Here is a 13,515-nt window from a genome sequence, read left to right as displayed (position 1 = left end):
ACAGCACAGCTCTGTGTCGTTGCTCATGTGAGCACAAAGCCTCATCACAAACATAGCGCTTGACATTTAGTCACTTCACACCATTGGAGCACATTTATATTTTGAATCGAGCTCTCCAGAATGCCACAGCAACAGTAGGCCTCCCAACTGACCTAGAAGTGTCCACTTTCCTTATAACGTTCAGCTTCTGAAGTCTTGAGTGGGCCGGATGGTTGAGTTAACCACACAGACTCCAGTTTCAGGGCGTCCTCAGGTGTGGAGCTGGTTGCTAAGGACTCCTGCTGTGGCTATGGAGAGAGTAATGTGACATCAAGCTGACGCATCCAGCTCACAGCAGCCGCAAGGGGAGATGGTGTCTGGAAAACAAGGTAAATTTATCACTTTATACATGCAAAATAGTCATCAAATATTGGGGGGTAGCCTTAACTCATTTTTTGCTTTTGTTTTTTATTCTTGCAGCTGTTCAGTCCACATTTGGTCCATCACAGAGGTGAAATGGTTTTGATCTTTATGCCTTTCTCAGAAAGTTAATCATTCTCAATAGATTTGGTGTGTTTGTGTAAAATATTGACCACTATAAGGAGATATTGTGCGTTGCAACATTCCTACCAACAGTCTGCCCCAGGGCAGCTGTGGCTACAACTGTAGCTTGCCTCCACCAGTGTGTGAATGGGTGGATGAGTGGGTGTGTAAAGCGCTTTGGGGTCCCTAGGGGGGACTAGTAAAAGCGCTATACAAATACAGGCCATTTAACTATAAACTCAGGAATAAACAGCTGAAACAGCATTTTCTTGCTCAAGAGTTTTCCACCATATCGGGTGTAACAAAATGTAGGTTGTGAGGGGGAAAAAATATCCCCCGATAGGTTGGCGAAGGGAAATCGGTTGCAGAGACGATACTTTTCCAAAAAAAAAAATCTCTTTGTAATTGCATTGGTTGCTTGCAGATTGCTGCAGTTGCCTATAATTTTCATAGAAGATACAAACTTGTCTGCAAACTGAGCAGTGGCGCAACTTTACTGCAAAATAAAAGTTAAAGTTTTTTATGAAGTAGAAAGGTCTCTGTTTCCAGTTTCTGGGGTGTATCACTAACACTCTGAGAGTAGTTGCAGGTAAAGTTGGTGTGTTCCATACAAACTGTGGGCGACTGCTAAAATGTTACTCGTGGACCAGTCAAGGCCTGTGTAGTTGGGGCCTTATTCTAAACATGGCGAGTGCTCATGTGAGTACAAAACCTCAATAGTAGCTAACAGTTTTTAAAAAAACTCAGTGTTGAGAATAAAAAGGCTTAAGGCAGGAATGAAGTTAAAAGTAATAAAAAGTCTGGAAGAAAAATTTAGCTTCAAGTCTGGCAAAGAAATTTGAAACTTAAATGTCAGCAATAAACAGTTAAAACACCAAAACTCTTAACAGGTTAGGTAAAATCATGATAAAACCATCTAATTAACATAAAGTCATTAAGAAAGAATAGAAACATTAAGCTAAAAGTCAGGATTAAACCATTTAAAGGAGCTAAAAGTGTAACCAGCTGAAACCAACATAATGAATAAATGGGGGAAATAGTTTGCCTACAGTTTTAGATTAAGCTTTTGATGCTAATACTGATGCAAGCTTAAAACCAACACCTGAAAATTCAAAGCTATGTTGTAAAAATCCATGTTTTATATAATCAGTAACCTCTAGTAGGGAGTATTTTTGGAACATTGCAGATATTAAAGGGGTTAAATGGAGGTGGTGGTGCAAAATAGGAAACCACTGTCATGAAAATGAATGACTCACAGTCAAACTCTGGCATTCGCGTCTTTGCTTTTTGATTGGTGGTAAAGATTTAAAGTTGAAACAGAGATTTTAAAAAAATGAGCGAGACTGTTTGGGAGCCAAAATATGGAAAACCCTAAACAGAGAAGGGAAACTCGCTGAGCGATTGCACAGCCCCGCTTTGGGCCCACAGTCCCTGAAATACACTCGTATTTATTGTTAGTTTTTGCTGTTTTGTGAATGCTGTGTCGTTTGACAGAATCTTGGAGTTGGCTCAACACAAAACCTCAAAAACAGTCTGGGCCACGACTCCTTGGTGAGTAGCTGACTCACACGAGCATCTTCCCCTTGATTAAAACCGAATTCTTTCTGCACACAGACTTTTTGTAACGCCACAATGGCCACTATTCATCACACGTCTGTTTTTAAAGCCCTAAACATTTTGAGCATACTTAGTTCTCTTCCAGCTGTTACATCATTTGAAAATTGACTTAAAACTGACTCCCAAGAATTCAGGAGCCTATGTGGTCAGTGTTTCCTTCTTTTGAGTGCAATTTCTCCAAAGTGCATAATTAAAGACAGATGTCTGGCACCCACCGAATGTGTGTTTAAAAGAGAAAAACAATAGAGAAATGAGAAGAATTTATGGTTTGTTGATTGAATGGATCTTTTTTTTTTTTCTTTGGGAAAATATTTATTCTGCCTCTGCACAAAGATGCTTATCATCACAGCTCCTTTTTGGAAACCTTTCCATTGATCAGTGAGAAGCTGAGCTGGGGCAACCAGGGGCCTGTATGGCCCATCTCCGCTTCAGCGCTCGGAGCCGCTCCAAGTGCAAGAATCCAATACCTATCCAGGCACAAAAGAGATTTCTCAGCAAGGGAGGACCACCGGAGGTAACTGTAGCCCGGCTGTTCCTCCAACATTATTGATGACTCTATCAAAAAGACATGAGAGGGAGGGCTGTTTGTGATCAGAGCAGTGTACACAAGCTTTTTATGTTGTGATGCATCAACATATTTGTGTGGAAATCTTCGCAGAGCTCTTTAGCACAGAGTAAAGTGATGTTCGGGACTGATGCCAGGTGATCACCCTCGAGAGCTGTCAGGCTCGATTAGTGCTAGCTACAGGTCCACAGCTCTTCTGTTTGTTGTTTCTCCTGCATCAGCTGTCGGATGAGAGGAGCAACGATGTTCAGTGTAACTCAATCAGAAACCCACGCGCAGGAAGTGCAGCTCACTGAACTGCAGTAATAATTCACTGTAACGGAAGATGACACTGATCACCTGCTGGTTTGGTGCAGACCATCAGCTATAGAGGAGCTTGATTCCCGATGCTCACTGCATACATACTGATCCTTTTTTCCCTGCCTCTGATTTGCTGTAAGCTACATCAGTTAAATGTATTTACAGGGCTATTGTATCTGATAATTAGCCTCAATGCCTAATTTAATGAGAGTGCAGGCAAGATGTCTAGTCCGCTTTGTTCATTTCTAATCTGATTATTTGGCTCTGTGGTCAAGGTTTCTTTATCAATAGTGTCACGTTAATTATTTTACTTGGCATCTGGAACTTTTGAATTTTTCAGGCCAATTAGGTGTGCAGCTAATTATTATTATTTATTATTATTATAATCACTATTTGACTTGATGATCCCTAAATCCAGACAGATGATGTCAGTGTTAATATAAAACAAAGAAAATCAACAAATCCATATATTTGAGAAGCTTTTTTGGCATCTGTAAAGAAAAACAGCCTAAAAAGATGATAGGTAATCACTGAAAATCTTTTCAGATGTATTAGAAAATTAATATGTTAACATGTAAAATCATTAATCAAAGGTACGTTCTTTAATTACCCTTTAATTAAAGGTTTCACCACAAGGGGCAGTGTTGAAATGTGCAGCTTCTTTTTGCTCGCCCTCAGTTTTTTGCCTTTTCCGGGTCACCATTTAAGTTAAGATACCTTTCTGAAAAAAGACTACATTACTTAAATACACCATCTTGTGGTATAAATTGGTATTGCACAAAAATACAGTCCAGCCCCATTTCAACTTCAGCAAACGTCTCTCCAGCATAATACATAATACATAGACACTATGGACATGAAGTCATAGCAGTTGGTTCTTCACATTATAGTGACAACTATAACTATTTTAAGCTCAGGAATTTACAATAGTTACCTTTAACAATTAAATATTTTCTGATTTCTGCTTTTTAAGAGAAAATTGCTCAAATTTGAACTGTTGTGTGGATAAATTGTTTGTGGTGGCAATTTTGTACTTTTTACTCAGCTTTTTTAGATTAGAGGAGTGGATCGTTAGTTCAAGATAACGGCATTAACAACAAAAGAGTAAGATTTTGTATTTTTTATTGCTAGTGTCAACAAATGCCATGAAAAGTCCAAAACCAATTTGTTAATCTTTCTATGTGCCATTCGTCTTTTTTATTGATATAAAAAGTTTGATCAGATTTTTTCCTCGTTATTTGAATCAGGAAGGATTCTGCATCGGTGACACACCGTCGAGGAGCAAAACAATGCGAAGCGAGCATTTAACCTCGAGTGTCACTCCGCAGTCTCGGCTGCGTAATGAAATTTAAATGTTTTTCCGGCTGCATTTTCCACTCATTCCCCCGTCATCAGCTGAACACTGACACTTAACCATTGTTCTGAATTGCCCCTTCATCATCATCCCCTCCTCCTACTTTCTTCTTTCTGGCTCAAGACAATGTTTTGTTCCAGACACACAACACAGCACATAATGGGCACGCTAATGGCTTCCATTTTCCTGCAGGAAGGAGGAGGAGGCGACGGCGAGCCTCTTCAGGAAGACCCAGCGACCTTCCTCCAAGACGTCCCAGTACGAAAACACCCTGCGTTTGTCGACACCCAGAACCAGGACTCGAAGCTCCCAGGATGCAGGGTAAAAGCCTCAGTGCATGCTAAACTTAATCCATGTGTGTTCATGTTACATGCAAACATATTATCTTTGCAGCTGGAGAGCCCTGCACAATAAGCATCTTCTACTTCTACTTCTCTATTTCAATGTGAACCATTTCCAAATGATCTGTCTGAAACAGCTGTTACATGTAACCTACAGGTCAATCAGTGACACTCAAGGGATACTATTTCCTCTGACGTCTAGGCATAAGAAGCATCAGGTTTAAATGTTTTTATGCAACACAAGATGGGATGGAAACGTTTTTTGTTTCTGGTCATAAAAAATGAAAACACAAAACCTTCTCCTTCACGGTTGTCTCCTTGGAGGCTATCGCCAGATCGTCCTGTTTCAGGAATACCAGGTCCATCACAGGTGACGCCTCGCACCCCACCCACCACTGACCCTGGTCAGTGCCTCAGGGCAGTCAGGTCCCACACCTCCAGACTCACAGCACCTTCTTCCCCTGAGCCATTTAGACTGTTAACAAACACTATCTCCTCACAAACCACCACTGCCCACCCACCTCACCAATCTGAGCCACGGTCTGAGTAACTCTCATCACTCATGTCACTCACATACAGACTCCATTCAGACCAAGTCTTTTCTTTGCACTACCTCCAAGCACTTTGCTCTCCAATGTGTGCCTTTCCATTGTTTTGTATATATTCCTCCAGTTTATATGTATTCCTCTAGACTGTATATATCTCTTCTGTTTGCTATTTTTTTCCTGATGTTTTTACTATTCATAAAAATTTTTTTACTCCTGCACAGTTGGCGTGGAGCACCCATAATTTCATGTTACATGTAGAATGGCAATAAAGGGCTATTCTATTCTTGATCTCCCCTCAAGTGCTTCAAACGGTTTGAAGGTGTTTGAAGGTCCCTGGTGTTTTTGCATCATCTGCAACATCAAATTAGCACAGAGGGCAAACATCAACCACTGTATCAAACACAATGAGCGACCATGATCAACTTTCCCAGTCATGGTTTAAGTCCCAGACTATAAGGAAAAATGCCACAAAGATCACCACTGATAATCTTTTTAGTCTAGGACTAGGCTTAATCCTAGTCTGGGAAACAAACACCATAATTTTTCTTTTCAGAGATTAACAGAGAGCTAGATGTCCGATTGCAACTCCCAGGTATTTAACCTCTAGTGAGGTAGACATCTTTGCACATGACGATCCTCAGGACCACCTCGAAGGTAATAACCCCACCACAGGTTAAATACCAAGACTCATCCAAATGAAACATTTTAAAAAACCTTTTCTCCCCAAATCGTTTGGGCTATAACATCCTGACGAGTCTGAGAGAAGACATTCAACAAAAAATGGCCGTAACTGTGCACAGCACTGTTAAAATATCTTTCCTTGGTCACCACTGGAAGCTGTCCAGAGGTGCTCAAGGAGAGGGCCTCAAAGGGGCAGCAGACAAGCTGAAAGATTTTCTTTTTGCGGAGGGAATCTTTCTTTGCCTGTTATATGAGCCATGCTGCTGTTTTAGAGATTAACATGATCAGTAATACAATTTATCATATATCACACAATTAAGGACCTACCGTCTACCAGTTTTCCAGATGTGAGGTGTCTTAACATGGAGCTTACTTACCGTAGATTAGTCCTGCATTGATGCAAATAAAATCACGAGTCTTTTATTTTGTTGCAATACTTTGGCAACTCTGAGCTTTTTAAGACTAAACACTAAATCAATTGTGTAGTAAGAAGTTTATAAATAAATGCATTTTCATTAAGTAAAAGCTTATGTGACTCAGTTTGGTTTGGTGGATTTGAAATTTTACATGGTATATTTATATATTTCCCCCATTTGCCATTATGTCAAACTGCTCGTTACTGCTTCGGCGTTGAGAAGCATATAAGCAGCAGCCAGACAAACTCTTTGAGCTGTCTGTTCTAAACGATATTTCCACGGCCCCCCATCACATGTCAAACTCCAAAGCCTTTATTCTCCCTGCAGGAGCTCACATGCAAACCAAAGTCTCAAGTTTAATTCCAGCAGAATGTAACAAATCATAAAGTTAAATCTGAGAAGGCCGAGCAGAGGATCAGGCCCAACACTGTGCAGTGTGAGGAAGCCAGCGTTCGTACATCTGTTATTTCAGTGACAGACTGTGGAAGAGCGAGGAGACGAGACAATAGAGCTTATTGTCCAAGGCTCAGCACCTCTGGGACCCTCGTGGACTGCCGCGGAAGTCTTTTTATAAATCCCGAGCCCAGCGGCAGCAGCTGAACATGTAGTTGGATGGAGTGAGATGCATCCCAGGTTTTGTTTGTTTTGTTTGTTTGTTTGTTTGTTTCAAATCAGTACAAGTTGATGTCTGCATTTTTTAGGCTACAAATATCACAGTGATTGCTGTTTTAATGTCCTGTATAAGAAGTAACAATTGCCAGACTCTCATCTTGTTGCTCTAAGAGATACAGACGGATAAATGAGTGAGACAAAACAAAGCAGATAAAATCAAACTCAAAAAGGAGATTGTGAAGGAAAAAAGCGCAGAGTAAGCCAAAATGATTTGGGAGCATTTCTGTATCTGATCCTGTAGTGAAGATAAGCTGAACTACTGAGGCAATAATTATACATAAATGGAAGCACACGAAGACTGAATAATAACAAGCAAACTGGACACACGATCAGGCAATAAACTACCCAAAAAAGCTTAAATGTTGTAAATATTCTCTTTTTTTTTGACATTTTTCCTTTATTAGGCTGTGACAGAGTTTTGTTGTACTTACATGACGCACATCTTAGTCACTTTCCCAGTAAGGTTTACTCATTTAGCTTTGTCTGTTTGTTTTCTAGCTTTTGGCCTTATCCGTGCCTTCAATGGGAATGAAAGTTTCACCATACCATAGTGTTTAGAATACTTATCAGCTTATCTTTAACATGTATTTGCATATTTTTTGAAGCTGCGTGGCAGAGAGCTGCTGGTACTGACAAGAATGATAAAGATTTTGAGGATTATTTGAGGAACACGATTGTGCGAGGCCTAATGTAAGAAGAATGTGAGAATTACGAAGCTCTGCATTATCAGGGGTTTATTTCTCACGGTATAAGATGCCGTCTGCTTGTCCCACAGGCCTCCTCACACGCCTCAGTGTGAAAAAAACTGTCCTGTGTGGCACACCGATCCCAGGGTGAAAAGTGCCGTGATCACACCTCGACTGCTGCAGCTTTCCAAACCCAAACTCGCACATCCGGACTTCCAGAGGAGCAGGGAGGTAAGAGGAGCAGAGCAGATCATTTCAGAAACAAATCCGTGCAAACATCCATGCTCTTTTTCAGTTTGGTGCCTCATGGCTTCTTGTGTAATCACAGGGAGGCTTAATCACACACGCTTTTGTGAAATATGCTTTCAATATTTTATTGGCATAGATTCAGCTTGAAAATTGTTGTTTTTTTGGTGGTGAAAGAATTTGTTTAATGGGGTTTACACTGCATTGAATTAGCTGTAATAGGAAAAAAAGAAATAAAAGCCACATATTTGTAGCTTAAAAGATAAAATCTTTTTAGGTTCGGGTAATTAGGAACTTTTCTTCCACGTAATCGTTAGCAGCCACTTTGATCTAAACTAAATGTTTTAAACCTCGGGCTCTTAAATTTTTTGCACCTAAATGTGAAGTGGTCGAGCAGATTTATAAACAAATCAGCCTTCCTCTGTCTCTGCAGGGATGTGTTGTGAAAGTAGAAACTAATACCTTCTGTTCGTCTGCAGAGCGTTGCTTCCATCGTCTCTCTCTCATCCAGAAAAGCTCGCATCTCGCAGAGACTCGTCCAGCTGTCGCTGCCCAGACTGAAGGAGAGCAACATCTGCTGCACACTTGGACGTCCAGAGGAATCCATCTGGACTGTAAGTGCTCTCACTAATACAGCATCACCCCATGTCACTAAATACTGTACTACTTTTAGTCTAGCATGCAGACTCCAAGAACAAGAAGTGTGTTCTTATTTTATCATTTCTTCATCCTCTTGGAGGCCACTTAAAAGAGCCGGTGTTGCTGGTGGCCTTATTTTACACCTTTGCAACCTCTGAAATTTCCCCAGCAAACCCTCACATACTCTGTTACAGATAGTATAACACCAACATTAGTCTAACCCCAAGTTTATGATGCCAAATAAATACCATCAGGAGGCTCAAAGACCAGTAATGTGCAGCTTTTAAGGAACACTAGAAAAGTCTTTCAGCAAAGCATAAATTAAAACTGTTTGCTAGGGTTGTGTATTCAACATCACACTGTCAATTCAAATATTTTCCAGCTGTGTGAACCAGTTGTTTTACATCATAAAAACCTTGTTTTAATGAACTGTGACACTTTCCAATAATTATAATCAGGCAAATGAATACTTAATGTTGTTCTGCCGATGGAGAAATTCTGGGACTTGTTGTTTTGCAGGATGCCTTTTATGTTTTGATGAAGGTCATAAAAATGCAGCATAATTACCAGCTTTTACCACTAGAGTTTAAATTTTTATTGCTCACTTATTCTTTTTTTCCAAGTGGCTGTGATTAATGGAATTTAATGTTTGAATCTCAATAATAAGGTTTCAAGAGCAGCGAGGAGAGCCACAGCGAGCGCTCGCATTGAGATGCTGGCAGAACCAAAGCAGCTTTCCAAGGACTACATCCCACCACGAGACCCAGCGCGTCGCCATCGAGTCGGTGTTTCACCAGACTGAACTCTTTGTGTTTTCCACCCCAGACTAAAGCAGAAACATTTAAAGGTCGAAATTCAGATCCTGTATTCGTGTTTCTGTGCTTTATTTACATTCACAGCCTCTTTACTGGTAATTATGACAGTTATTTCGAGCGAGTTATCACAGCTTGTGAACAGAAAAAGTAGTACCAAGAATGAACCCCCGACTTACTGTGAAATTAATGACGAGCCAGAGAGATCCAACAGGGAAACACTGGAGTGTCTGTCTCTGTGTAGCTCTGTCGTCATCATCATCAGCATGTCTATGAAATCTTAAATGAGTTATCGTTGGACTGGATATGGCTGACATGATATATTGCTGGTTTAAATCTCTGATGCCTTGGCAGATTGAGGGAGTAATGTTAAGAATAAAAACATGTCTGTGGCTCTCTCTGTCTACAGTCTGCAGCTTTTGTCTGAGCCTTGGCACGATACTGCGATCCACGTGGTTTTTGCCTTTGCAGCCGAGCAGGATTCTGCATTTTATTACAACCATGTGTGTATGAATCTATAAACACTCTGAGTCATGTCACAAATCTCTGGATTTTTTTTTTCAGGGTAAAGTAGAAGCTATTCAGAAGCTGCTCCTATGTCAAAGGTCATGTCTTTGACATAGGGTGCCGGGACATCATCGTGAAAATCCTGCTGTTATCTTATTTACAACACTGGCTGCTGTAACTAAGCGCTTTGTAAAAAATTGCTCATCCATTATTCTAGAGTGAACCTACAACCCACTGTGAGGCTAATCAGGGATTAGCCGGCTGCAATCACGACATCCAACCGTGAGGTGTAAAGAAGGCAGAGGAGGTGGCGAGGATGGAGGCAAAGCAAATAATAAAAAGTAGAAATCCTGTTAGCTGAGAAAACGTTCTCAGAGGTGGGAATTTGACTGAGATGCAAGAGGAGTCAAAAAATCGTTTAGTTTCTCCATTTATGCTTTGCATTTAACATGATTTTAAACAGTTCCCCCTTAATTTACCTTAAACATTTATTCATGAGAGTAAAGCAAAAAATAAGAATTTCTACCTCTGCAACTGTTTACATTGTTGTTTAGATCCACATCTGTCCTGATATGACCTTTGACATTTCAGATACAAAAAGGACTTGCTTTATCATTTTGTCATATTAGACACCCAAAGACAGTCTTTGGGATCGTGCTGAAAAATGAAGCTGTAGTCAATCGGATGCTTTCCAGACGATATTGCACGGTGATAATTTTCCGCATTTACAATTCAATCGCTTTTGACATGAATCCCAACACCACTGGCTGAAATGCAGCCCAAACCACAATAGAGCCACCACCATGTTTTACAGATGGCTGTAGAGACTCACTGTTGTACCTCTCCTCCTGACCTCCTCCGTGCAAGGAAATACTGCTGATGATTTAAATCAAAAACTTTTAATCTGGACTCCATGAGTCCTGATTTCATTCCAGCTCTTGTGTAATTTGGCAAAAACCTTTTCTCCCTGTTTCCCTCCCATAAGGATGTCTTCTTTCAGGCTTTAACCCTCACCCTGAAACTATTTCTGCTGAGGCTTCAGTGAACAGTAGATGAATCAACTGAAGGATCCCAGGACTGACCTGAAAATGGGTGGGATAAAACAGCAAAAGCCAGAGAAAAACACTTTCTGAAAAAGTAGCAGCAAAAGCTTCAGTAAAAAGACAGCAACTGGCTGAGGCGGGTACATTTTGCTCTCCTGAGTTGAACTATCATGCGAGTTGTACCGTGATTCCAGGTTAACAATAGTGTGCTCAAAGTAGCAAGTGTAAATATGCAAATCTTTGAGACTAAACAAGAAATATTGATAGCACGTCAGGTCCTGAAGGGTGTGAGCATTTCTTTACTCCTCTTTTTTTACAGCTTATAAACGGAGCCGTTTTAAATAAAATGATGAGTCCATTTATTTTATGTCCACGCCCACGTTTGTTTTGCCGCCGGGACTTTGTTTCTGTGTCTTTGCTGTCTTTGCGTTTCACTTCACTTTTATCTCTCACATGCAGCCTGACACAGGATGTTTTGCTGCTGTATGGTTAGTCCACACCTGCTAAATACAGGAAGCAGTTAAAGTGAGATGTTCTTAGGGTGATGATGCAGTCACTCATGGCACAATGTTCATGTTATAAAACCGTCCTGTTTTAGACCCGAGTTTAAAACTAATATTTACCAGTCCGGTTATGAAGATCCTTCAGAATTACCACAGATAAATCGTAGTATTTAAGAATTCATTTATCTCTTTCATTCCTGTTTGCATGGCATTGCTCTGCAAACAACTGTGTCAGGGTGGAGTTACAGGGACTTTCTACAAACAAAATCCCTTTGGTAAATATTTCCCAGAGCAGTGAGAACCTGGCAACCACAGCAGCAGCTCTGCCTGCTGCTTCTGTGGTTTTGAACTAATACATCTGCTGGACTTCAGTCTGCAAACTCTTTTAATCAACCACCATTTATATGCATATAAGTTGAGGTAAAAGCAGAACTTCTATATGAGTTCACTTTGGGTTATTTCTTTTGAGTAAATGTTCCAGAACCAGACAAAACAGATAAGTGAAAAATGGTCAGGAGGAGGAAAGGATGCCAGAGTGTAAATCCCAAGTGCCTGAAAGTGTGTCATAAGTCCAAGGATGTTCAAATTTTAGTTTGGAAAGCGGGTTAGAGGTCTGTCTGCGGGCCTACAAGTGTCTAAACAGGATTGTGTACTTCCTTTAACCCTTGTATGGTGTTCGGGTCTGTGAGACCCGTGTTCAGTTTTTTTCAAAAGAAAAATTAAACAATTAATTATTTTTTCACGTGTAAATGTGTTGTGTCTTTCCACTCACTCCACTTGATTATAACTGATTTATTTATAACATTTTATATAAAAGAAAAACGAGAAGCACATTAATTCATAAATGTGATCTAACAAAGGTAAAGGGAAAAAATTAACCATGTTTGCTGTTCATATGTCTTGTAATTGGGATGAAGTAAACATCTGTTGAGTAATTTAACATAAAATTGTTTGATAGTGTTAATTTGGAAAGCCAAAACTCTAGCGGGTCCACCAGACCCATGAACACTGGCTGAGTAACAAAAATACGAACACCACACAAGGGTTAATATCCCCAAGTAGTTCAGAGGTGGTTTGCTGTTAGTGTAGATGTCTTTTCGCAATCATGTAACATTGGTCAGCACTGCAAAATGCATTTTAAATATCTGTACTCAGTGTTGTTGTTGTTTTTTAGTTTTATAGCCATTTAAAAGGACAAATCTTTACAAATATAAGTGCTGATCTCTCTGTGATGTGTTGACTTTTAATATGTGGGTGAAATTTCTGAGTAAGTGAGTGGTGCTGGACCTATTAGAAAATGAGGAGTGTTCTTTCAGAAAGAACTTTGCTATTAATAGCACATAAACAATGACATGCATTAAGTCTGACACCCTGCTGAAGGTCTTTAAAGCATCACTGTGTGCGCTTGAGACTAAGTATCCCATGCTTCTGTGTGCACAGGATCACCAAGCTGACTCTTAATTTCAATGATTATCTTCAGTTAAAGCTTTTTATACAAGGTGTCGATTCTTAGATTGATGACAGATTATGGCTACCTGTGTTTTTTCTTCTGTTTGGCTTTTGAATAACATCAAGTGATGTTCAGTTTTGTTAGTTTTTATAATGCAAATGATCCAAAAATGAATTTTCAGTTATCTGTAAAGTTTGAAATCAGTTCAGTCTAAAACTAACTGCTGTTAAACTAATAAAACGTCAAGTTGGGCCTTTAAGATACAGAAAACAACTCAACCAGAAAGATTAAAACACACAGGAAGTCTCAGTCAGAGTTCAGGAAGCTAAAAGAGATTATCTATTTTGTTTTTCTGTCCTGGTGGTTAAAATGATCAGAACAGTTGCCCTTTTACTGGACCAAAAAAAAGTGAGTTGCAAACTGAGCAGTGCAGATTCCTCGCAGCTCTGCAGAGTCCTCTTAGCAACACACAAAACCAGACTCCATTCAAATTCTGCTCACACGCTCATCGGGGAGGCAGAACATCCTTTCGCTGGAGTGACTCGAGGACAGGCGCAAACATTTCCTCTGCCAAACATGATGAGAGCAAGAACATCAGCCTCACTTCCACAGC

General features: G+C 40.1%; 1 protein-coding gene across 4 annotated transcripts; it reads left to right on the top strand.

Annotated features, from left to right (window-relative positions):
• The first annotated feature begins 72 nt into the window (after window positions 1-72).
• spmap2l (sperm microtubule associated protein 2 like) lies at window positions 73-11,399 on the top strand. 4 transcript variants are annotated; one of them, XM_086258862.1, is made up of 8 exons: window positions 73-368; window positions 460-490; window positions 2,017-2,073; window positions 2,519-2,653; window positions 4,551-4,679; window positions 7,792-7,933; window positions 8,428-8,562; window positions 9,255-11,399. In XM_086258862.1, exons 1-8 carry the CDS (start codon window positions 350-352, stop codon window positions 9,387-9,389), a joined length of 783 nt encoding a protein of 260 aa, XP_086114988.1. In that variant the 5' UTR covers window positions 73-349; the 3' UTR covers window positions 9,390-11,399. The 4 variants fall into 4 exon arrangements, with proteins under 4 accessions (XP_086114988.1, XP_086114980.1, XP_086114997.1 ...); XM_086258854.1 differs by having other exon boundaries at window positions 460-2,073; window positions 2,473-2,653; XM_086258871.1 differs by lacking the exons at window positions 2,017-2,073; window positions 2,519-2,653.
• The last annotated feature ends 2,116 nt before the right edge of the window (window positions 11,400-13,515 follow it).

Source organism: Aulonocara sp. 'chitande type north' Nkhata Bay, linkage group LG2 (assembly GCF_057382095.1).
Source record: "Aulonocara sp. 'chitande type north' Nkhata Bay isolate Kocher_YH1m ecotype deep benthic linkage group LG2, A_spYH_male_GT1.1, whole genome shotgun sequence".
Taxonomy (NCBI): Eukaryota; Metazoa; Chordata; class Actinopteri; order Cichliformes; family Cichlidae; genus Aulonocara; species Aulonocara sp. 'chitande type north' Nkhata Bay.
The sequence above is the reverse complement of the archived record's forward strand: the minus strand, read 5'-3'. Positions and strand labels throughout refer to the sequence as shown.